Here is a 25647-nt window from a genome sequence, read left to right as displayed (position 1 = left end):
AATGGAAAATGTTTTGCCTCGACAATATATTATCTTGCCTTGCCTTGACTTAAATAATTACAACACAATTCTCACTTCTCTTGTTTACACAGTAGTCAATGTCCACTCTGGTTGGCTTCTTAAAGGGATAGTTCACTCAAAAATAAAAATTCTCTCATTATTTACTCACCCTCATGTCATCCCATATGTGTATGACTTTATTTCTTCTGCAGAACACAAATATTTTTAGAAGAATATTTCAGCTCTGTAAGTCATTACAATGTAAGTGAATGGGTGCCAAATTTTTTAAGCTCCAAAAAGCCCATATAGCCATCATGAAAGTAAACCATATGACTCCAGTGGACTAATTAATGTCTTCTGAATCAAATTTATATAATATATTTCTACTACTATAAATAATTTAGTTTGGTACAATGATATTTGATAGCTGAGGATGTTCATAGGCTCTTTTGCACTGACCTGTTACATTCAATGGCAAAATCTGTAACAAATCAATGTAACAAAAATGGAAAGACAATGTCATGGATTTTTGGTGTAATTTATTACAAGTTACACCAAAACTGAATGAAACTACCAAAATGTACTCATTCAATATTATATAAGTAGGCCTTTATACATTTCAAACATACTGTAACATACTGTAATAATGTTGAAATAATAGAGCTTTAGGGTTAGGTTTAGAGATTGTGGTCAGGGGTTCAATTTAAGAAAACACAGTTTTGGATTAACGCGGAACAAACAACACATAGGGAACTACAAGGACATGAGGGAAGCGTCTCTCATTGGTGGGTGTATAACTCGTAAAAATTAACTCATACTAATGTGATGAAATAATTCGTTATTTAATCTTTGTAGGCAAGTTATTTTTATTTTTTTTGCTTCAAGATTGGGGTAACACATTAGTTTAGGGATCAGAAATTAGACTGTAATTCATGACTAATAATTACACTTGTAAGTGACTAATTATGGACTTGTTTGGCATTACAATGTATTTACTAAACCTTTACTGGCTGATTTCTTATTCCAACATTATAGCCCCTTCATATTTGCTTTAGTCATAACAATGAATTTCTTAGTTAAAAACAAAACATATCAATAGCTAGTATGGTGCAAAATACATATTTGAAAGCTTCTTAGTACTCTGTGTGAATGTGCGGCTTATAAGTATGAATTACATGTAGAATGCATATTTTATTTCTACAAAGAAGGTTAGGTTTAGGGTTAGGGTAATGGGTTGATGTAGAGTGTTTGTGGGACTCTAAATAAACACAATAAACATGCTGCAGTGATGCACCTATACTGTATGGTAGTATGTAATTAGGAGTAAAAATACAATCTAACACTATTTGCCCTTAGTGCAAAGATGATGCTTTTTGTTGCCGTTTACACTAAGCAACCAAGGTCTCTGCCCTCTATATTTATTTTATACTTAGAAGTTGCACATTCACATAGAGTAATGAGAACTTATAAAGGATGTATTTTGCACTTTACAATCTATTGGTATCTAATAAGGTCATTGTAGTACAAAAACATCTGTAAAGAGGCTATTAGGCAAGGGTAAGAAATCAGCGAACAAAGGCCTAATAATTCAGACAAGTCCAATTATTAGTCATTAATTACTGTCTAATTTCTGATCCCTAAAATAATTTGTATGCCAAAAAAATACAAAATAAAACATTTTAGGTAGGAATTATGCTCAACACTAACAGTAATTAAATACAATTACAGTCAAATGTTTGGACACAAACTAGATTTTAGTCCAATCTCAAGTATCGCAAGACTGAACAAATGGCATGGGGAAATCAATGACAAACTAAATCCATGGCAAATACACATTGTTATATAAAGTTTTTATAAGTCATTCATATTAATGCAAAAGAGGATTGAATAAATTAAAACTATTATCATTTCACTTCAGAATAGATCCTGGTATTAAAGTTGTGACCTGTAGGAGTTTTTAAAAGATGGTGCCAGAAGGGCAAACTATGTCTGAGTCATTTGAGGCTCCTCCTCTTTTCAGCTGCACAAGACATAAAGCACAGCAATGCAAATGAAACTCAAACAAATACCTAGAGAAATTCAAATGAGCACATTCTGCAGATCTACAATGAAAGGTAGGATTCAAGTTATAGAATTGAATTTTCAAATTGACTTAATATTATACATTTACAAATAAATACTATGACATAATTTTAACACATTATATTAACGGTTGGACCTTTAATCTCAAATTTCCTAAATTACAGCTGAAAGCAGCCAGTCTATAGTGCATCTGAATGAATCCAAGACCTGGTTTCAGTCTTTCTGCAGCACTGTTGCAATTGGTCTACGGGTAATTATTGAATTTTCAGAAGCAACATATTGATTTATTTTGTGATCATGAAGTAATATCATTGCTTGTTGTGACTCTTGCAACTCTGTGGCTTAAATAGATAGTTCGGCCAAAAATAAAAACTCTCTCATCATTTACTAACCCTCATGCTATCCGTATGACTTTCTTTCTTCTGCTGAACACAAATAATAGTTTTTAGAATGATATCGCAGCTCTATTGGTCTATACACAAGTAAATGGTGAACAGAACTTTGAAGATCCAAAAAGCATATCAATTCAGCATAAAAGTAATCCATGTGACTACAGAGGTTAAATTCATATCTTCAGAAGCAATATGATAGGTTGAGATACAGATCAATATTTTTTTCACTATAAATGCCCACTTACAATTTTACTTCCACATTCTTCTTCTTTTGGTTTTGGCGATTGACATTGTTCATGCATATCAACACCAACTTATGAATTTATGGTACAATATGACTTGAAGTATTGATATTCATATTCATATTGCTTCTGAAGACATGGGTTTAACCACTGGAGTTGTATGGATTACTTTTATGCCTTTATGTGCTTCTTGGAGTCTCAAATTTTAAGCCACCATTCACTTGCATTACATTTTTTAAACTTCTTTTGTGTTTAGAAGAAGAAATAAAGTCATACACATCTGGAATGTCATGAGGGTGAGTAAATTATAAGGAAGTTTTCATTTTTGGTTGAACTATTCCTTTAAGAATAGATTACATTACTGGTGAGACAAAAGGAAAAGTATTACCCAAACCATAAATCACTGGCAGGCTGTCTACCAGCATTTACATATGAAAAGCCTTTAGGCATGAATTTCCTTGGGAAATAAGAGGGGAAAACATCTGTTTCTCATACTTCTTTGAAATTTTTTTTTTTTCAATAATTAGTAATGTACTTCATCTAAAGAATTCCTTAAACAGACAGCAAAACATGGTGTAATTTAATCATTTTTGATGGATCAGTTGTGATAATATTTCAAAGTAGGCCTATATTTTTGTAATTTCACACTTAAATATCATTCAACCATTCAATCCACATTATTTTACTCTAATTATATACTTATTTACAGATTAGGAAGCCTGAGATGAACACTTCATGCAATGGTGATCTCAACAAAAATGAGACAGGTAAAATAAAAAGTCAGTTTCATAAATTGGTGGATATTTTCCAATAGACCTTACAGTCAGGAGTAGCACCATATTTAATTTTTGACAGGGATATCATCTAATTTTCACAATTCATGCTTTCTGGAGTTTTTTTTTTTACTGAAAATATTTTGGAAAGATGTTTGTCTGTGGAACAATCAAAACCAAAATTAAAGTACAACCTATTGAAGAGACTGTAGGCTTATTCTATCCTCACAGCCTTGTATTCTTTCCATCAAAAATTAAACACATAGATCTACTTTAACTACAGTCCATTGTACACTTTTGTTTGTGTGTGTTTTTTATGCATAAACATAAATTAATAGACTGGCCTAAATGTTACATATAAAATATAATTTCGTCAATAAAGCATATTACTTTATATTCATGAAAATTATTGATAAAAAATGTAATAGATAGCAGAATCAACCAAATGTGTCTTCTTATCTGATTATTCTTGTCATCTATAACAGAAGAGAAAAGTGAGCTCCGGATTGTTCTGGTTGGAAAGACGGGAGTGGGAAAAAGTGCAACTGGAAACACCATTCTAGGAGAAAAGGTATTTGAATCCACCCTCTTAGCTGGATCTGTAACAAAAAAATGTAAAAAGGAGTTTAGGATTATCAGTGGAAGAAAAATTTCAATTATTGACACTCCTGGTCTTTTTAACACACGCATGAGCAAAGAGGAGGTAGAAAAAGAAATAAAGCAGTGTATATCTTTTTCTGCTCCAGGTCCACATGCCTTTCTAGTTGTAATTAAATTAGAAAGATTTACAGAAGAGAATGCAAAAACAATAGAATACATAGAGAAAATATTTAGTAAGACAGCTTTAAATTATACAAAGGTACTGTTCACTCATGGAGATCAACTTGAAGGACAGGACATTAAAAAATTTGTGCACAGCAACAGAGAACTGCGAACAGTACTCAGAAACTGTGAGGGGCGGCTTTTTGTGATTGACAATAAAAAGCAGGATTCAGCACAGGTTAAAAAGCTACTAGATCAAATTGATGAAATGGTTAGTGATAATAATGGAGAACACTACACTAATGACATGCTTCAAGAGGCAGAGAGAGCAATTGAGGAAGAGAAAAAACGGATCCTGAAAGAGAATGAAGATAAATTGCAGAGGGAGCTTGAGGCTCTAGATTATAAATATCAAGGTGAAAAACTAGAGGAAATGAAAATGCAATTAGCAAAGATACAGGAGGAAAAGGCAAGAATTGAACCTGAGAAAAATTATTCTTTCCTTTGGAATGCACTTAAGATAGCCGTCAATGTCATAAAATTATGGTTTTCGTCCTAAAAGTTTAGTATGATTTTAAATCATTACATTTTCCCAAAGAAGTATGCTCTCCACTGACATTGTAGCAGAATCTCAGAAGAGATTCAAATGACGGTACTTAAATAATCAAATGTACAAATAGGGAAATGAAAGATTGACTGGTTTTATTTTGTTATTATTGTTTTTGCATGAAAAATATTAATAACCATTTTATTTACCCAAGATTATTTTATTTTTTTACAGAGAGTATAATTGATTGTTACACTGCATTTAGAAACCTAAGTTAATATGTATTGCTGAACTGATTATTACAAGTATGGGATGAAAATATTGGTCTGATAATCGTTGAAATGTTTTGATTATTGTTTTATTGAATTCTTTTTGGTGAATTGGTACTGAAATGTTTTCATAAAATGTTTTCTTTCACTATGCCTGCAATTATGGGTCCCTTGGCTAATTTGTACTCCGGGCCCCAAGCCCCCACCCCCAATTATCTTATCTTATTGCCACGTGTAAAAACAATCATTATCAAGAAGCATAAAAATTATTGCATATTCAATAAGGGACAGTAAAGAACTGAATTTGAACAGTTTATTAAATTAGCTGAAATTATGCATTTATAACTACTGTATTTACAAATAACTATATATACAGTACAAGTAATTAACACCATTGTACTCTCTCTCTCATACAAAGACACTACAGAAACTCTGTCTGGATGTTTTATAAGCTGTCGAATTGTAATGTATTATTCCCCAAGTGCAAATTGATGATTAAAATTATTTTTCTGACAACAAAATCTTTGATCAGATCAAATCAAGCTGTCTTGCTATATTGTGTTCAATAGACAGCATGGCCAGAACATTTAGTCTTTCCTGACACATTGTTGATCGGAGGAAGTTCTTTACTAGATTAAGCTTACTGAATGTTCCCCGTCTGTCGCTCTCTCCACGTTGTGTCGGAGAAGTGACACTAGGGGTCTCTCTTGAGCGCCGAATATGCCTCTGATCCATTGAAAAAAGGCCAATGAGAAGTTGGCAGTCAGTATTTGCATACCCCGCCCCGGACATACGGGTATAAAGGCGAGGCAAATACTAGAGTTCATTCAGAAATTTTCTTCGGAGCCGATGGTTGTACATGCTGTTCGCAATGAAACACACCCGTTCCTGTATTCCTCTGACGCTACTGCATGCTGTTGGATTGAGGGCGCATTACAGCGGCGATTCTTCTCCTTGCACGGCAGTGCATATTGCCCCTGGGCGCTTCGGCAGTGCAGTATAAAAAACTCAGACGAGTTTTAAAAGAGTGATTTTCTTTAAAAGAGTGATTTTCTTTAAAAAAGTAATTTTCTCTAAAAGAGCAAAATACACAGCGGCGTTGAACATCCTTTTCAGGACGCGTCTTTTTAAAGATGACTTTCCGCCCCTGTGTAGTTCCTGGATGCGGTAGAGTGCTCTCCGCTTCAGACGGCCACAGGCGCTGTCTCGTGTGTCTGGGTAGCAATCACACCGAGGCTGCGTTTGTGGATGGTTCATGTTCTCACTGCGAGAACATGACCATGACAACGTTGCGGTCGCAGCTCGCTTTCAACCGGAAGCAAGCCACTCCAGCCGCACCTCGCATTGCTCCTTCTTCCCACGGGATTGAGGGCGGTGCGAGTGGCGCTGGAAGCGATTTGGGGATGGCAGCGGCGCGGCTCCGTCGGGTACCCCCTCGGACCACCCGTCCCCCAGCACGCTCGTTGACTCCGTCCGTGCTCGAGGCAACAGCAGCTCACCTCACAGCCAGCTTGCCTATCCTCTAGAGCTAGAAGTGGATGAGCTCGCCGCTGCATCGGAGGCGCGGCGTCTGATGCGGATGACTCCCTTGGGCTGCCGCCGGGCCAGCACGCCCAAGCCGAGGCTGAGCGCTCAGATGTCCGACATGCTTTCCGGGCCGCCGCCAGCGTGGGTTTGGACTGGCACCCCCGTCCTCCCCACAGCCATCGCGGTTGGACGACTGGTTCCTAGGGTCCGGCGCCGCTCACAGCCGCGCCCCCGGTTCCGTTTTTCCGGAAGTGCACGATGAGCTGGCGTCGCTGTGGAGGGCACCGTTCACCACCACGACATCACAAAGCCACACACTCATCCGCTCTCGCTACCCTCGACGGCGGAGCGGCCCACGGGTACACGGCGATCCCCCCGGTGGATAGGGCTGTTGCGCTCCATCTATGCCCCGGAAACCCTACCACCTGGCGCGGTCGCCCTGTACTCCCTTCCAAGGCCTGTAGGACAACATCCTCGCTGACAGCGAAGGCCTACAGCGCTGCCGGAACTGCCGCTTCCACCCTGCATGCCATGGCCCTCCTGCAAGTCCACCAGGCCAAGGCGCTCAAAGAACTGCACGTGGGTATCCCTGATCCCGACGTGCTGCAGGAACTGCACTCAGCGACCGACCTCGCCCTCAGAGCCACGAAGGTCACGGCGCAGTCACTTTCGGGCAGGCGATGGCCACCCTCGTGGTCCAGGAGCGACACCAATGGCTGAACCTGGTTGAGATGCGTGAGACCGACAAGCTTCGCTTTCTCGACGCCCCAGTCTCCCAGTTCGGTCTCTTTGGCGACACAATTGAGGACTTCACCCAGCAGTTCTCCGCGGTGAAGAAACAGACGGAGGCGATATCACATATCCTGCCCGCCGCCAAACCTGCCGCCCGGGCCCTGCCCCGTCTGCTCGCCGAGGCGTCCCCTGTGAGAAGCGACAAGCTGCTCCGCCTCAACCCGGGCCCAGCTCTCAGCCCACGCGTCGAGCACCCCGCAGGAAGCAGACGCCCCCCGTCTCACGGACCCCTCGAGGACCCGGAAGGCTCCCAGGCGCTCCTGAGACGGACGACCCAGAGCCCAAGATGTTAGCTCCGGAGGTGGTAAGACCACTCCGTCCCCCGGTGGAGGGCCGGGAGGAGAATTTTCCTTTAAAAACTTTTCTTTTGCCGCTCCCCTTAACCGGGGCAGCGGTACCCAAATTCTCAATAAAAGAGCTATTTCCTTTGTCTCTGGGTCATCTGGCCCGCAAATGCCGTTCTCACGGCACTCTGCCCCCAGATCTCAACAGTCCCGGCACGCTGGACGCGGCCTCAAGCCTGCCTCCAGCCCCACGACTGTCCCCCGGCTGGCCGGTTCTGACGAGTCCAGAGGACGCCACTACAGGACCTCCTCCTCAGTCACCAACCCGCCCCCTGCCGGATGTGCGGAGCAAGGTAAGTGCTTTGAGTTTTTTCTCAGCACCAGAGCCTCGGGACGTGGCCGCGCCTCCCGATGGCGTATTACGTGCTCCACCCTGCTGCGAAGCCCCGCCGGGTACGTCAAAAATAACTGTCCCCTTGGTGCCCCTAGCACAGAGATTGGATGCATGGCTTTCACTTCCCAACCCGTCTCGCTGGCTGGCCCGGACCATCCGACTCGGTTACGCAATTCAGTTTGCCAGGCCCCCGCCCCCTTCACGGGCGTCCGCTTTACCGCAGTGCACGGCCAACATGCCAAATTCCTGCGTGCGGAGATCGCTACTCTTCTACTCAAAGACGCGATAGAGCCTGTCCCTCCAACCGAAATGAAGAAGGGTTTCTACAGCCCTTACTTCATTGTACCCAAGAAAGCGGCGACTTACGACCAATCTTGGACCTGCGAGTTTTCAATCGAGCGCTGCTCAAACTCCGTTCAAAATGCTCACGCACAAATGCATCTTGACAAGCGTCCAACACCTAGATTGGTTCGCAGCGGTAGACCTGAAGGACGCGTACTTCCACGTCTCAATCTTGCCGCAACACCGACCTTTTCTACGGTTCGCGTTCGACGGCCAGGCGTTCCAGTACAAAGTCCTCCCCTTCGGCATGTCTCTGTCCCCTCGCGTCTTCACGAAAGTCGCAGAGGCAGCTCTTGCCCCGCTCCGAGAAGCCGGCATCCGCCTACTCAACTACCTCGACGACTGGCTCATATTGGCCCACTCCCGAGAGTTACTATGCGCTCACAGAGACCAGGTGCTCAGGCACCTCAGCCGCTTGGGGCTTCAGGTCAACCGGTCCAGAGCATCTCCTTTCTCGGCATGGAGTTAGACTCAGTCTCAATGTCCGCACGTTTCACCAACGAGCGTGCCGGTCGCTGCGTGCCACTCACATCCCGGCAAGCTCAATGTGGTAGCGGACGCACTGTCACGACAGAGCTTACCCAGTGGAGAGTGGAGGCTCCACCCCCAGTCGGTCCAGCTGATTTGGGAACGGTTCGGCAGAGCCCAGGTAGACCTGCTTGCCTCCCGAGAGACCTCCCACTGCCCGCTCTGGTATGGCCGAACAGAGGCTCCCCTTGGGACAGACGCGCTGGCGCACAGCTGGCCCGCGGGGCTACGCAAGTATGCTTTTCCCCCAGTGAGCCTTCTTGCACAGGTGCTGTGCAAGGTCAGGGAGGACGAGGAACAAGTCACACTAGTGGCTCCCTACTGGCCCAACCGGGCCTGGTTCTCGGACCTCGTGCTCCTCGCGACAGCCCCTCCCTGGCGAATTCCCTGAGGAAGGACCTTCTTTCTCAGGGGCAGGGCACGCTCTGGCATCTGCATCCAGACCTCTGGAAACTCCGTCTGACCTGGACCACATCTACCAGTCGTAGACCACGATCAACCAAGCCAGAGCCCCTTCTACCAGGCAGCTTTACGCCCAGAAGTGAGCCTGTTAGCAGATTGGTGTTCTTCCAGGGCCAAAGACCCACAGAGGTGCGCAGTTAGGTCAGTGCTCTTATTTCTGCAGGAGAGGCTGGAGGGAGGCTGTCCCCTTCCACCCTAAAGGTGTATGTCAGCTGCTATCGCGGCTCACCACAACGCAGTAGAGCGGTAAGTCTCTTGGTAAGCACGACTTAATCATCAGGTTCCTAAGAGGCACCGGAGGTTAAATCCCTCCCGGCCAAGCCTGTTCCCCTCCTGGGACCTCTCGGTAGTCCTCGCGGGCCTCCAGAGACCTCCCTTCGAGCCGCTAGAATCAGTTGGACTCAGGGCCCTCTCCCTTAAGACGGCCCTGCTGATCGCGCTCGCTTCCATCAAGAGTGTCGGGGACCTGCAAGCGCTCTCTGTCAGCGACACTTGCCTGGAGTTTGGTCCGGCAGACACTCATGTGATCCTAAGACCGCGACCGGGCTATGTGCGAGGCGCACTATTTTACCTCGGCTGAGGGAAAGGGCGCTAGGTGCAAGCGATTCACCCGGTCAGAACGTCAGCGTGTTACTGAGTTCTACGGGCTTGGACCTGAGAAAACACGGGACGATACTGACTCAATTCGGAGATTGTAAAACCTCGAGAAATTGTTAGGTGTTGCCCACCCTGCTGCTCTGCAGATGTCTGCTAGCGAGGTGCCCCTGGCCAGTGCCCATGAGGACGCAACACACCTAGTGGGGTGAGCTCAGACCCGCAAGGGGGGGGGGGCACGGCCTGGGTGTGATAAGCCAATGAAATGGCGTCGACAACCCAGTGGGTAAGCCTCTGTTTGGAGACAGCGTTCCCTTTCCGCTGTCCCCAGAAGCAGACAAAGAGCTGCTCAGAGCGTCTAGTGCTCTGCGTACGGTCCAGATAGATACGCAAAGCACATACTGGACATAGCAACACAAGGGTTGGGTCTGCCTCCTCCCGGGGCAGCGCTTGCAGGTTCACTACCTGATACCTGAAGAGTGTGATAGGAACCTTGGGCACATAGCCCAGTCGCGGTCTTAGGATCACGTATGTGTCTGCCGGACCGAACTCCAGGCAAGTGTCGCTAACAGAGAACGCTTGCAGGTCCCCGACCCTCTTTATGGAGGCGAGCGCGATCAGCAGGGCAGTCTTGAGAGAGAGGGCCCTGAGTCCAGCTGAATCTAGCGGCTCGAAGGGGGGTCTCTGGAGGCCCGTGAGGACGATCGAGAGATCCCAGGAGGGGAATAGGTTAGGCCGGGAGGGAGTTAGCCTCCGGGCACCTTGGAGGAACCTGACAATTAAGTTGTGCTTACCAAGAGACTTGCCATCTATTGTGTCGTGGTGAGCCGCGATGGCGGCGACGTACACCTTAAGGGTGGAGGGGGACAGCCTTCTCTCCAGCCTCTCCTGAAGAAACACGAGCACTGACCTAATCGCGCACCTCTGCGGGTCTTCAGCTCGGGAAGAACACCAGTTCGCGAACAGATGCCACTTTAGGGCGTAAAGATGCCTGGTTGAGGGGGCTCTGGCTTGGTTGATAGTATCTATGACGGTTGGTGGTAGGCCGGCTAGATCTTCTGTATCCCGTCCAGGGGCCAGACATGGAAGTTCCAGAGGTCTGGGTGCGGGTGCGGGTGCCAGAGCGTGCCCCGTTCCTGAGAAAGAAGGTCCTTCCTCAGGGGAATTCGCCAGGGAGGGGCTGTCGCGAGGAGCGTGAGGTCTGAGAACCAAGCCCGGGTGGGCCAGTAGGGGGCCACCAGAATGACTTGTTCTTCGTCCTCCCTGACCTTGCATAGCACCTGTGCAAGAAGGCTCACTGGGGGAAATGCGTACTTGCGCAGCCCGCGGGCCAGCTGTGTGCCAACGCATCTGCCCCGAGGGGAGCCTCTGTCCGGGCATACCAGAGCGGGCAGTGGGAGGTTTCTTGGGAGGCAAACAGGTCTACCTGGGCCATGCCGAACCGGTCCCAGATCAGCTGGACCAACTGGGGATGGAGCCTCCACTCTCCGCCGGGCAAGCTTTGTCTTGACAGTGCGTCCGCTATCACATTGAGGTTGCCGGGGATGTGAGTGGCGCGCAGTGACTTGAGTCGCTGCTGACTCCAAAGGAGGAGACGACGGGCGAGCTGTGACATGTGGCGGGAATGTACTCCGCCTTGGCGATTTATGTAGGCTACGACCGTGGTGCTGTCTGTCCTGACTAGGATGTGTTTATCTCGAATTAGTGGGAGAAACATCCTCAAGGCAAAGAAAACAGCCAGCAGCTCTAGGCAGTTGATGTGTCAACGCAGCGGGGCCCGGTTCCAATGGCCTGCGGCTGCGTGCCCGTTGCACACGGTGCCCCAACCCAATTTGGAGGCGTCGGTTGTGACCAGAACACATCGGGACACCTGCTGCAAGGGTACCCCTGCCCATAAAAAGCAGAGGTCTGTCCAGGGTTTGAGTGTTTGGCGGCAGGCGGTGATAACTTTCACATTGTGCGTGCCGCGGCGCCATGCTCGTCTCGGGACTCGAGACTGGAGCCAGCGCTGAAGTGGTCTCATATGCATCAACCCCAGCGGCGCGGCCACCGCAGAGGATGCCATATGCCCCAGGAGCTGTTGGAATCGTTTTAGAGGGACCACAGTACCTGGCTTGAGGGAAGCGAGGCATTTCAGCACCGACTGAGCACGCTCGTTGGAGAGACGTGCTGTCATTGAGACTGAGTCTAACTCCAAACCGAGAAAAGAGATGCTCTGGACTGGGGTGAGCTTGCTCTTTTCCCAGTTGACCTGAAGCCCCAAACGACTGAGGTGCCGGAGCACCTGGTCTCTGTGCGCGCGTAGTAACTTTCGCGAGGGGGCCAGGATGAGCCAGTCATCGAGGTAATTGAGTATGCGTATGCCGGCTTCTCGAAGCGGGGCAAGAGCTGCCTCTGCGACTTTCGTGAAGACGCGAGGGACAGAGACAGGCCGAAGGGGAGGACTTTGTACTGATACGCCTGGCCGCTGAACGCGAACCGTAGAAAGGGTCGATGTCGAGGGCGAATCGAGACGTGGAAGTACGCTGCGAACCAATCTAGATACCGGACGCCAGATAGAATTTGTTTCTGGGTGAGCATTTTGAACGGGAGTTTGGACAGGGTCCGATTGAAAACTCGCAGGTCCAAGATCGGTCGTAAGCCGCCGCCTTTCTTGGGTACAATGAAGTAAGGGCTGTAGAAACCCTTCTTCGTTTTGGTTGGAGGGACAGGCTCTATCGCGTCCTTGATTAGAAGGGAGGCGATTTCTTCACGTAGGGACTGGGCATGTTTGCCGTGTACTGCGGAAAAATGAACGCCCACGAAGGGGGGCGGAGGCCTGGCAAACTGAATTGCGTAACCGAGTCGAATGGTCTGGTGCAGCCAGCGTGACGGGCTGGGCAGTGAAAGCCACGCCTCTAAGCTCTGTGCTAGGGGCACCAAGGGGACGAGTATTTTGAACGTACCCGGCGGGGCTTCGCAGCGGTGCGGAACAGGTAATGCGGCGTCGGGAGGCAGTGAAGCGGCCCGAGGCTCTGGTGCTGAGAATAGACTCGAAGCACTTACCTTGCTCCGTGCCCCCGGCAGGGGGCGGGTTCGTGACTGAGGAGGAGGTCTGATGTTGGCGTCCTCTGGACTCGTCTGAACCGGCCGGCCGGCCGGGGAACAGTCGTGGGGCTGGAGGCGGGGACGCCACGTCCAGGAAGCCGGGACTGTTGAGGCCTGAAAGCAGAGTGCCGTGAGAATGGCATTTGCGGGCCATGTGACACAGAGACAAAGGAAATAAATCTTTTATTGAGAATTTGGGTACCGCAGCCCCTGTTAGGTGGTGCGGCAAATGAAAAAACACAAAATTCTCCTCCCGGCCCTCCACCGGGGGATGGAGCAGTCTTACCACCTCCGGAGCTAATGTCTTGGACTCTGGGTGGGCTGTCTCCAGAGCGCCTGGGAGCCTTCCGGGTCCTCGAGGGGGTCCGTGAGACAGGGGGCGTGCGCTTCCCGCGGTTGGCTCGACCCTGGGGCTGAGAGCTGGGCCCGGGTTGAGGCGGAGCTGAAGGTTTCTTGGCCGCAGACGGGGAATGAGCCGTAGCTGCAGGTTTGCGGCGAGGCATGATTTGAGAGATGGCCTCCGTCTGTTTCTTCACCTTGGAGAACTGCTGGGCAAAGTCCTCGACGGTGTCATCGAAGAGGCCAAACTGGGAGACAGGAGCTTTGAGGAAGCGAGTCTTGTCTGCTTCACGCATCTCGACCATGTTCAGCCATTGTTGACGCTCCTGGACCATGAGCGTGGCCATCGCCTACCCGAGCGCCTGCGCTGTGACCTTCGTTGCTCTCAGGGCAAGGTCGGTCGCTGAGCGCAGTTCCTGCTGCGTGTCGGGTATCAGGACCACCCCTGTGCATGTTTCGTAGTGTCTTGGCTTGATGGACCTGCAGGAGAGCCATGGCATGCAGGTGGAAGCGGCGCGTCCGGTGGCGCTGTAGGCCTTTGCGGTCAGCAAGGATGTTGCTCTACAGGTCCGGGAAGGGAGTACAGGGCGGCCCCGCCAAGTGGTAGGGCTTCCGGGGCATAAGTGGAGCGCAACTGCCCTGTCCACCTGGGGAATCGCCGTGTACCTGTGGCGTGCTCCGCCATCGAGGGTGGCGAGAGCGGATGAGCAGGTGGCGGTGTGACGAGTGGAGAGGGGTGCTCTCCACGAAGACGTCAGCTCATCATGCACTTCCGGGAAGAACGGGACTGGGGTGGGACGAGGCTGTGAGCAGCGTCCAGACCCCAGGAACCAGTCGTCCAGCCGTGATGGCTGTGGGGAGGATGGAGGGTTCCAATCCAAGCCCACAATAGTGGCTGCCCGGGAAAGCATGTCGATCATCTGTGCGTCGGCCTCAGCCTGGGCATGCAGGCCCGAAAGCGTCAGCCCAGGGGAGTTCTCAGCGTCAGATTCCGCGCCCTCCGATGCCGCGGCGAGCTCATCGGCTTCGGTGTCAGGAGGGAAGGCGGACTGGCTGTAAGGTGAGTCGCCGTCATCTCGGGGACGGACGGGAGTCAACGAGCGTGCCGGGGTGCGGGTGGTCCGAGGGGGCGTACCCAGCGGAGCTACACCCACTGCCATTCCCGAATCGCCTCCATCGCCAACCGCATCGTCCTCAATCCCGTGGGAAGAAGGAGCAACTCGGGGGGCGGCTGGAGTGGCTTGCTTACGTTTGTAAGCAAGCCGCGACCGCAACGTTGTCATGGTCATGTTCTCGCAGTGAGAACATGAACCATCCTCAAACGCAGCCTCGGTGTGAACGCTACCCAGACACACGAGACAACGCCTGTGGCCATCTGAAGCAGAGAGCACTCTACCTCATCCAGGAACAACACAGGGGCGGAAAGGCATCTTTATGAAGACGCGTCCTTAAAAGGACGTTCAACGCCGCTGTGTTTTGCTCTTTTAGAGGAAATTACTCTTTTAAATAAAATCACAATTTTATGAAAAAAACTTGTGAGAGTTCTTTAATCTGCAACTGTCGATACGCCCAGGGGCAGGAATGCACAGCCGTGCAAACAGGAAAAAGCCGCTGTTGTGCGCCGTAGAATCCAACAGCATGCAGCAGAGGAATGACAGGAACTCGGTGTGTAACACGCAGCAAACTGCAGACACGACCATCGGCTCTGAAGAAATTTTCTGAATGAACTCCCGTATTTGCGCCACTTAAATACCCGTATGTCCGGGGGCGGGACATGCAAATACCGGCTGCCAACTCTCATTAGAGAGTATAGATCAGAGGTGGATATCGGCGCTCAAGAGAGACCCCTAGTGTCGCTTCTCTGACACAACGTGGAGAGAGCGACAGAAGGGGAACTAAAATAATCAAGTAAAAGCTAACCTGAAGAAGTATGTTTTTAGATAAGATTTAAAAATGCCCAAAGTCTGTGCTTCTCTAATATCAACTGGACGTGAATTCCACAATTTAGGAGCATAAGATGAAAAAGTCCTGTCACCCATGGAACATGTGCAAGTTTGAGGGACTGCCAAAAAAACTGATTGGGAGGTGTGGAGATTACGCTTTGGTTGTATAATGTTAAAGGTTCAGACAAATACTGAGGATCCAGACAATGCAGTGCTTTAAGCATAAGTATTTTAAAATCAATATGAAACATGACAGGGAGCCAGTGCAAGGATTCCAAAATTAATTTACAAATGCCAATTAAATAGTATAGTTTATATAGGACATGCTAACACTGCTTTTAAACTAACACATATATCACAAAGATTATCAAAAGTTTTACATTGGTACGCAGCTTCACACACCCTCATGCACTCTCAAGGCAAAGTGAAGAGCACTCAGTCTTGAAGAGGAATGATTATGTAATAAATAAATGAATAAATAAACAAGTTGAAAATGCTTAACCTTCCACTATTATTTGGGATGATGGGTCTCCATCATCCCAAACACAGTTTCAGGCTTGTTTTAAACACAGTCACTTTAAGTGGATCCAAAATGAGCAAACATTTAAAAGCACCCTTTGTTGTATATTCATTATATTAACTGTGAATCTGGTTTATGTTAAATAACCAAAACTATGACACAAAATTGGCCCTACAGGTCTCTTAATGAGCCTCATCCACACATTGCAAAATTGAAAACCACCATTAGTGAAAGCAATTCTCTGTGCTTGCTTTTCTCTGCACCACATCCAGTAAGATGACCATACTGACATTACTGCTGCAGCTAAGATGTTGTAGCTTTTTTGAAGGCCACTGGAAGGGGTAACCCTGGCTCACAGGTTGCTGTGCGTGGAGTCAGACCCTGAGTTCCATGACAGAACTTTGCTGTGTCTGCAGATGCCTCCCCTCCGTTGAGGTTCCTATATGGTTGTCGCATGGGTGCACGATGAGGAGGGGTTCAACGCAGGCACATGGAACGGATGCTGAAACCAGCCAGACAGCAAGCAGGACAGGAAATTATATCGTGTTGTTCAGTAGTGGGTCGTACTGGCTTCGGGGCTGGGCTGTGGTAACTGTTTAGTCTAGCACATGCAATAGGCCGCCCAGGCCTCAGCAGTCTGCTGTTATTGTCCTAACGGGGAAGGGGAGGTAACAATGGCGGTCCATTAGAGACAGGCATACCCAGCCATTGGGCTGCAAAGAGGAGGAAGAGGAATAAGAAGAAATGCTAATAAGCCTCTTTATTGGTGTCAGGGGAACTACTACAGTCCATGGGCTCTATGAGGCACTTCTCTACAACTTCCTCTAAAGACACCATCTCTAAATCCAGTACCAGGCCTGAGGCTTCAACTCCATCTTGTCATCCCTCCACCTCTTTCTCTTTCTTCATCTCCTAGTTCTTCTTTCCGCTCCTCTTGGTCTTGGAAAGATAGTTGGCGGCCCAGCTCAGGGGTGCAAGGCAGGGACGACACCTTCGAGGGGGTCCGCGAAGTCCCTGTCTACCGTTGAGGGATGGGGAGGCACATGGGTCTGGAGTTGGCAGAAGGGTAAAAGAGAGGAAGATGATAGATTTGCTAGGGGTGTCAAACAGCTTGATGCGACCACCATTGAGGTCTTGGCGAAGAGAGAAGGGGTTGACCTGCCTCGGTGTGCCTAAACACGGTGATGTGGCTGGAGGCAATAGATCTGACTGACTGCATGACAGATGCTGGTCACCTGGATATAATGGCGAACTTCTTCTCCTATATGGGTCTTCAATGGCAACAGTTTCTGGGGAAATCACAACAAGGTAACACAGTTACAGTTGAGGTCAGAAATTTACATACACTTAGGTTGAAGTCATTAAAACTCATTTTTTTGACACAACTAATTTCATATTAGCAAACAAAAGTTTTGCCAAGTTGTTTAGGACATCTATTGTGTGCATGACACAAGACATTTTTGAATTACAAGTAACAAGTAACAGACAGATTGTTTCACTTTTAATTGATTATATCACAAATCTAGTGTGTCAGAAGTTTACATACACCAAGTTAACTGTGCCTTTAAGCAGCTAGAAAAATTCCAGAAAATTATGTCAAGCCTTTGAAAGAAATTTTAATTCTGGTGGGAACGTAGCTCTGCATAAATGTTTTTAGGTATGCTGGAGCAGACCCAGTGACTGTTTTGTATGCCAGCATCAGGGCCTTGAATTTAATACGTGCATGAACCGGCAGCCAGTGGAGAGAGACAAAAAGTGGTGTAACATGTACTCTCTTAGGTTCATTAAAGACCAGACGTGCTGCTGCATTCTGGATCATTTGGAGAGGTCTAATAGCACATGCAGGAAGGCCTGCAATGAGAGCGTTACAGTAGTCCAGTCTAGTTATGACAAGGGACTGAACGAGCAGTTGTGTGGCATGTACAGAGAGATAGGGTCTTATCTTCCTGATATTGTAGAGTGTAAATCTACATGATCTTGCAGTCTTTGAAATGTGGTCTGTGAAATTTAGCTCATCATCAATGGTTACCCCTAGATTTCTGACCGTTTTGGAAGGTGAAACTGTAGTTGGACCCAGCTAAACGGTGATGTTGTGTTCAACAGCAGGGTTGGTTGGAAAGACAAGGAGTTCGGTCTTGGCTGGGTTGAGTTGAAGGTGGTGTTCCTTCATCCAGGCTGAGATGTCTGCCAGACAGGCAGCGATTCGAGCGGTCACTGTGGTGTCGTTAGGCTGGAAAGACAAGTAGAGTTGCATGTCATCAGCGTAGCAGTGGTAAGAGAAACCATGTGACTGGATGATGGGTCCCAGTGAAGTTGTGTATTGTGAGAAGAGAAGTGGCCCAAGCATTGAACCCTGAGGTACCCCAGTAAGTAACTGGTGTGGCATGGATACCTCCCCTCTCCAGGCTACCTCAAAGGACCTTTCTGAGAGATAAGAGTTGAACCAGTCAAGCACAGTTCCAGTGATGCCCAGTTTAGAGAGGGTGGAGAGTAGGATCTGATGGTTGACTGTGTCAAAGGCAGCAGAAAGGTCCAGCAGAATCAGAACGGATGATCTGGATTCAGCTTTCGCCTGTCTCAGCGACTCAGTGACAAACAGCAGGGCAGTCTCAGTGGAGTGTCCACTTTTGAAGCCTGACTGATTGTCATCCAGCAGCTTGTTCTGTGAGAGATAGGCGGAGATCTGATTGAAAACTGCCCTTTCAAGTGTTTTTGCCATGAATGGGATGAGAGAGAATGGTCTGTAGTGTTCAATCTGTGTGGGGTTAAGTGTAGGTTTTTTCAGCAGTGGGGTTACTCGAGCCTGCTTAAATGTAGTGGGAAAAGTGCCTGCAAGAAGGGATGTGTTAATTATGTGTGTAAGTGCCGGTAGGATGGACGGAGAGATGGCCTGGAGAAGGTGTGATGGAATGGGGTCAATGGAACAGGTTGTGGGGTGGTTGGAGAGGAGGAGTTTAGAGACCTCAGTGTCAGTTAAAAGAGAGAACATAGGGAAAGAAGAGTTGCATACAGGAGCCAGGTGTTTGACAGGGTGTGGTGCAGTGAATGTATTGCTGATGGCTGTAACCTTATCAGTAAAGAATGTGGTGAATATATCTGCTGTCAGTGATGTGTCAGGTGGTGGAGGGGGAGGGCAGAGAAGTGTGTTGAATGTTCTAAACAAGCTACGAGTGTCTGTGGTGCTGTTGATCTTGGTCTGGTAATATGAAGTTTTTGCAGTTTTAACGTGATTTGAAAAAGTTGCAAGCAGAAGCTGATATTTACCTAGATCAGCTGGATCTTTAGTTCCAGGTTCATCAGGTTCAGGTTCATCCTTGGGAGCAATTTCCAAACACCTGAAGGTACCATCAAGGTATCTGTACAAACAATAGTACGCAAGCACAAACACCATGGGACCATGCAGCCATAAAAACCGCTCAGGAAGGAGATGCATTCTGTCTCATGGAGAGGAACGTAGTTTGGAATGAAAACTGCATATCAATCCCAGAACAACAGCAATGGACCTTGTGAAGATGCTGGAGAAAACAGGTAAACAAATATCAATATCCACAGTAAAAAGAGTCCGATATCAAAATAATCTGAAAGGCTGCTCAGCAAGGAAGAAGCCACTGCTCCAAAACCACCATAAAAAAGCCAGACTACAGTTTGCAAGTGTACATGGGGACAAAGATCTTACTTCTTAGAGGAACTTCCTCTGGTCTGATGAAATGAAAATTGAACTTTTTGACCATAATGACTGTCGTTATGTTTGGAAGAAAAAGGGTGAGGCTTGCAAGCAGAAGAACACCATCTCAACCACTCCATTTTGAGCATGTTCAGCTCCAGGTTGTTTTGACTGCACTAGACCTCCCTTTGTATGCAGACCGACTGTCATCTCGGATGAGGACAATGACAGTGGTGTCGTCTGCAAACTTCAGGAGCTTGACAGAGAGGTATTTGGCGATGGAGTCATTGGTGTAGAGGCCGGGAGAAGAGTAGGGGGGAGAGCACACATCCCAGCACTGAAAAAAGAGAATTGTTGGACCAACTTAAAAAAGTTCTTCAATTGGAAACACCTAATTTAATTAAGTTTTCTCAAACTAAATTGTCAACTTGAGTTAACACAATTGCATTAAGTCAGGTATACTTAATAATCTGAGTGTTTTAAAAACAGCAGTTGACATTAATGCAATGTAAATTTAAGTTTCCATTTTTCTAACTCAATTATATGCTTTCCCCAAAAGTTTAATACTGCTCAACAACCTAAAAGTTTATTTTCAGCAAAAGTAGTTTAAGTAACTTGTGGGGTCAATTTAGTTTTAGATATTAAAATACTTTCCAAACAATAAAAAAAAAGTTGGCTGGAAGCAAAATATTTGTTTCTAGACATTATTATACAAATGTAAAAACATGGTCACAAATGTCTAGGTTATTGTTGTAACCTCTGTTCCCTGTTGGAGGGAACGAGACGTTGTGTTGAAAAAGCAACACTTGGGGTCTTTCTTGAGAGCCTCATGCATTTCTGAACTTGAGAAACTCCAATGAGAAATTGGCAGACAGAATTTGCATGTCCCTCCCCAGGACATACGGGTATAAAGGGAGGAAATTATGCGTCTGTCCATTCAGGTTTTGCACTGAGGAGCCGAAAATGAGATTCGGCCATAACAGTGGCTCGATTCAGCATCGAGGCCGGGAGGACACAACGTCTCATTCCCTCCATCAGGGAACGGAGGTTACAACAGCAACCTAGACGTTCCCCGTCTGTCGCTCACTTCGACGTTGTGTCACTTGACACTCAGGGTTCCTATTCAATCATGCCATGCGCTGAACCATGTATGTGCGCTGCTGACGGGGTGCAGGCAGGCAGTTGCGTGCCAAAGTGACTGGCTGCATCAGACTGCACGTAACCTTCCCCAAGGGCACATAACATCATCATAACATTTTTAGGTTCCTGGCACCCCGAACGGGGAACAAAGCAACGTGCCAAGCATGGGAGCAGGCCGCGACAGCCACACCTTTTCTCTCTCTATGTTTCTCGCATAGAGTCAAAGTGGCTGGGGCCATCTTAACACTATCACATGCATCGGGGAAGGCGTTCTTTTCCAACTACTATTCTTTGAGGGGGAAAATACCCCACGGAGACCACCACCTGCCCAGGTTGGTGGAAGGTAAAGAGTGGTGAATACGTCACATGGGTTTTCAGGCCACATCAATCAAATCAAATCACTTTATTGTCACACTACCATGTACCACTACCATGGTCCGAGCAACATAGCAGTCATGACAGTGACGAGACATATACCAGTTACAGTACTACATACTTACACAACACAATTTACATATCAAATGTACACATACTTACACAACACAATAATTATATACAATGTACAGTAGACAATACACACAATATAGAATACACAATATACAATAAGTAAAGAGGATATGAAATATATATATATATAAGCAGTTGTTTTGAGGAGAATATGTTGACAGTCCAGTGTGAGATTATAGATGAATAAAGTGCAGTGCTAATTATTGATCCTGATAGATCAATTGTTCAACAGTCTGACTGCTTGGGGGAAGAAGCTGTCATGTAGTCGGCTGATACGGGTCCTGATGCTGAGATACCGCCTGCCTGATGGTAGCAGTGAGAGCAGCCCATGACTCGGGTGGCTGGAGTCTCTGATGATCCTCCGAGCTTTTATATATGTGGTATATATGTCCTGGAGGGAGGGAAGCTCACCTCCGATGATGTTTCTGGCAGTTCGCACCACCCTTTGCAGGGCTTTGCAGTTGTGGGCGGTGCTATTGCTTACCAGGCGGTGATGCAGCCAGTCAGGATGTTCTCTACAGTACTGGTGTAGAACCGTGTGAGGATGTAGTGGTTCATTCCAAACTTCCTCAGCCGTCTCAGGAAGAAGAGGCGGTGGTGAGCCTTCTTCACAACGGCCTCCGTGTGGACGGACCATGTGAGTTCCTCAGTAATGTGGACACCTAGGAACTGGAAACTGCTGACTCTCTCTACCGGTGATCCATTAATGGTGATGGGGCTGTGTTCTCCGTCTTTCTTCCTGAAGTCCACTACAAGCTCCTTGGTTTTACTGATGTTGAGGGAGAAGTTGTGCTCCTGACACCAGCGTGTCAGAGTGTGCACCTCCTCTCTGTAGGCTCTTTCATCATTGTCAGTGATCAGATCTACCACCGTCGTATCTTCAGCAAACTTAATGATGGCATTGGAGCTATGTGTTGCCACACAGTCATGTGTGTATAGGGAATACAGGAGTGGGCTGAGAACACAGCCCTGCGGGGCTCCAGTGTTGAGGGTCAGTGATGAGGAGATGTTGCTGCCCATTCTAACCACCTGACGTCTGCCTGACAGGAAATCCAGGATCCAGCTGCACAGCGAGCTGTTTAAACCCAGATTCCGGAGTTTCTCATCAAGCTTGGAGGGCACTATGGTGTTGAATGCTGAGCTGTAGTCTACAAACAGCATTCTCACATATGTGTTCCTTTTTTCCAGGTGGGAGAGAGCAGTGTGTAGTGTAAATGCAATGGCATCATCAGTGGAGCGGTTGTTGTGGTAGGCAAACTGCAATGGGTCCAAAGAGGTGGGCAGAACAGAGCAGATGTAATCTCTGATTAACCTCTCAAAGCATTTGCTGATGATGGGAGTCAGAGCAACAGGACGCCAGTCATTTAAGCAAGTGATTGTGGCTTGCTTCGGTACAGGCACAATGGTTGATGTTTTGAAGCATGTGGGGACTACAGACAGGGAGAGGGACAGATTGAAAACATTGATTCGCGCCTGTGGGGAAATGGCGCAGTGGTAGATCCTACTTGCTGAGAGGGAGGAGTTGCTACAAACACAGTGACCGGGGGGCAATTGGGACTGCGGGTCCGCCCGTAGGGGGACCGTACCGTGGAAAATACACACAGGGGGATTAATCCACACAAGGGGCCATCCTGTGGAGCACCTATTCCAGTACAGAGTAGTTTTAGTACCCGTAGTGGGTCTGGTTGGGGAATTGCTCCTCTGAATTCGTGGACCAGAGGGCTAGGGAGGAGTCATCCAGGGAGTCAAGTTAGTGGGATCTCCTAGGATAAGAGCACACATGATCGCGTCAGTTGAGGGGAAAGGCGCTGTCAGTTGTTTCCGCATTACCGAGTTCTACCGGCTCGGACCTGAGAAAACACAGGATGAGACTGACTCAACCCTGAGATTGTAAAATCTTGTGAAGTAATGGGTGTTGCCCAGCCCGTTGCTCTGCATATGTCTGCTAGGGAGGTGCCATTGGCCAGTGCCCACGAGGATGCCACACTTCTTGTCGAGTATGCTCGAACCCGCTAGGGGGCGGGCATGGCCTGGGTGTGATAGGCCAATGCGATTGCATCAATGACCCAGTGGGAAAGCCTCTGTTTGGAGATAGCATTCCCTTTCCGCTGTACACCAAAGCAGGCAAAGAGCTGCTGAAAACATCTAAAGCTCTGCATGCGGTCCACATAGGTACGCAAAGCAGGTTCACTACTTGGTCCCTGAAGGGGGTCATAGGAACCTTGGGCACGTAGCCTGGTCACGGTCTTAGGATGAGATGATTGTCTATTGGACCAAAATCCAGGCAGATGTCGCTGACAGAGAACGCTTGCAGGTCCCCAACCCTCTTGATGGAAGCGAGCGCGATCAGGAGAGCTGTCTTCAAGGAGAGGGCTTTGCCCTGAATCAGCAGGAGAAACCTCCGCAGGGCAAGGAATACACCCAGCAACTCTAGGCAGTTGATGTGCTAATGCAGCGGGGGCCCTCTCCAGGAGCCAGCGTCTGTATGCCCATTGCACACGGTGCCCCAACCCTGTTTGGAGGCGTCTATGGTCACCAGAACATGTCGGGACACCTGCAATAGGGGGACTCCTGTCTGCCGAAAACAGATTTCTGTCCAGGGGTTGAAATTCTGAAGGCAGGCGGTGGTGATGAAAACGCACTGTGTGCCGCGGCACCATGCCCATCTCGGGACTTGAGTCTGGAGCCAGTGCTGAAGCGGTCTCATATGACTGTGAGCAGTGCCCGGACCCGAGGAACCAATTGTCTAGCCATGAATGCTGCAGGGAGGACGGAGGGTTCCAGTCCAACCCCACGCTGACGGCGACCTGGGCAAGTATGTCGGCCATCTGGGCATCAGCCTAATACTGGGCATGCTGACCCGAAGGCGGCAGTCGAGTTGAGTCTTTCACATCAGACGCCGGAATGCTGGGGTGCTCGAGGGAGTAAGCAGACTGGCTGTGAGGCGGGCCGCTCTCACCTTGAGCCTGGACGGAAGTCAACGAGCATGCTGGGTGGTGGGTGGTTCGTGGTTATTTAAATATATATATATATTTAAATAATATAAACTATATATATATTTAAACAAATATAAATATGGTATATAAACCAAGCCCGCTGTCATCCCCAAATCGCCTCCATCGCCAGCCGGGTCGTTCTCAATCCCGTGGGAATGAGTGACGCAGGGGGCGGCTAGAGTGGCATTCCTCTTTACAAAGGAAAGCCGTGACTGCAACGTTGCCATGAACCATCCACAAATGCTGCCTCGGTGTGATCGCTGCCCAGACACATGAGGTAGCATCTGTGACCATCAGGAGCAGAGAGAAATTGACCGCATCAAGGAACTACACAGGGGCGGAAGGGCAACGTTATAAAGACGGGTATTGAAAAGGACGTTCAATGCCACTGTGTGTTGCTCTTTTAGAGAAAATAAACTCTTTTAGAAAATATTTCTTTTAGAAGCACTGTCGAAGCACCCAGGGGCAAAGCTGCATTGCCATGCCGAGAAGGAGAATGCCGCTGATATGCGCCGTACATCCAACAGCATACGCTCTGTAGAAGAAATTAGAAGAAAAAGTCTGAATGGACGGATGCATTATTTCCTCCCTTTATACCCTTATGTCCAGGGGAGGGACATGCCTTTTCTCAAGGTTTTCAAGAGAGACCCCTATTGTCGCTTCTTCGACACAACGTCGAAGTGAGTGACAGACGGGGAACATGACTTTTTGACAAGACATATATAAAAAAAATTGCATTTGTATGTCCTTTTCTCGAAAACATATATGCACAAAATGCTTACGTTATTAGGACCAGTATTATTTTCATTTTTAATTATTGATATCTTGTTAAATGCAAAAAGTGCAAATTAGTGCAGCAAAGTATGAATGCAAATATGCATAATGTGTATTGTAAACACATCAGTAGGAAATAGTGGGTAACAGGAGTTGGGTGATAAAGGGGATTCTTAAAATGTATTAAGAATATTATGCAAATATACATTTAGAAAAAACAAAAAGGCACTCAAGAGTGTAAAAATGAAACTTTCCATTTTCCTGGAAGCCAACAGTTTCAGTTCATGGTAATTCAATAAATTAACGTAAATTGAAGGTCTTACTGCACATGTAGTTGGCTTCATATTTGTCTGTGTATTTCTTAAATATATAGCAGAAATGAATGGTCAATTATTTACAAAAATTTTCTAGTTCCTAGTCTAATAAAATTATTTACATTTTCTGTCAATCGTTTCTGCTAAACATTCAAGAAAAACTATGCCATATATTAATCCAACTAGATATATTTTACATATTTGATAAAATGGAATCTGGCATTTTGGATACAAAATAAATCAATTACCAAATGATTATGTACACAGAATGTCCGATTCCAGTTTCTCAAATATGAACACTTTATAGTTCCATTTGGTCTGTAATGATTGAGAAAATAATTGCCAATTGTGAAATAAACGTTTGCACAATATT

At 47.3% G+C, this 25647-nt stretch overlaps 1 protein-coding gene across 2 annotated transcripts in view; it reads left to right on the top strand.

The window, feature by feature from the left end:
• The first annotated feature begins 6 nt into the window (after positions 1–6).
• Positions 7–25647, top strand: part of si:ch211-113e8.5 (uncharacterized protein LOC100307103 homolog) — a 55415-nt gene continuing 29774 nt past the window's right edge. Inside the window, exons 1-4 of one of the 2 annotated variants that reach the window (XM_052137822.1) lie at positions 7–2114; positions 2247–2332; positions 3426–3483; positions 3975–4060. In XM_052137822.1, the coding sequence (XP_051993782.1) occupies positions 2045–2114; positions 2247–2332; positions 3426–3483; positions 3975–4060 (300 nt within the window). In that variant the 5' untranslated portion in view covers positions 7–2044. Of the gene's footprint in view, positions 2115–2246; positions 2333–3425; positions 3484–3974; positions 5765–25647 lie in introns of those variants that run through there. The other variant, XM_052137821.1, reaches the window with a different exon arrangement.

This window comes from Xyrauchen texanus, chromosome 11 (assembly GCF_025860055.1).
Source record: "Xyrauchen texanus isolate HMW12.3.18 chromosome 11, RBS_HiC_50CHRs, whole genome shotgun sequence".
NCBI lineage: Eukaryota > Metazoa > Chordata > Actinopteri > Cypriniformes > Catostomidae > Xyrauchen > Xyrauchen texanus.
The sequence above is the reverse complement of the archived record's forward strand: the minus strand, read 5'-3'. Positions and strand labels throughout refer to the sequence as shown.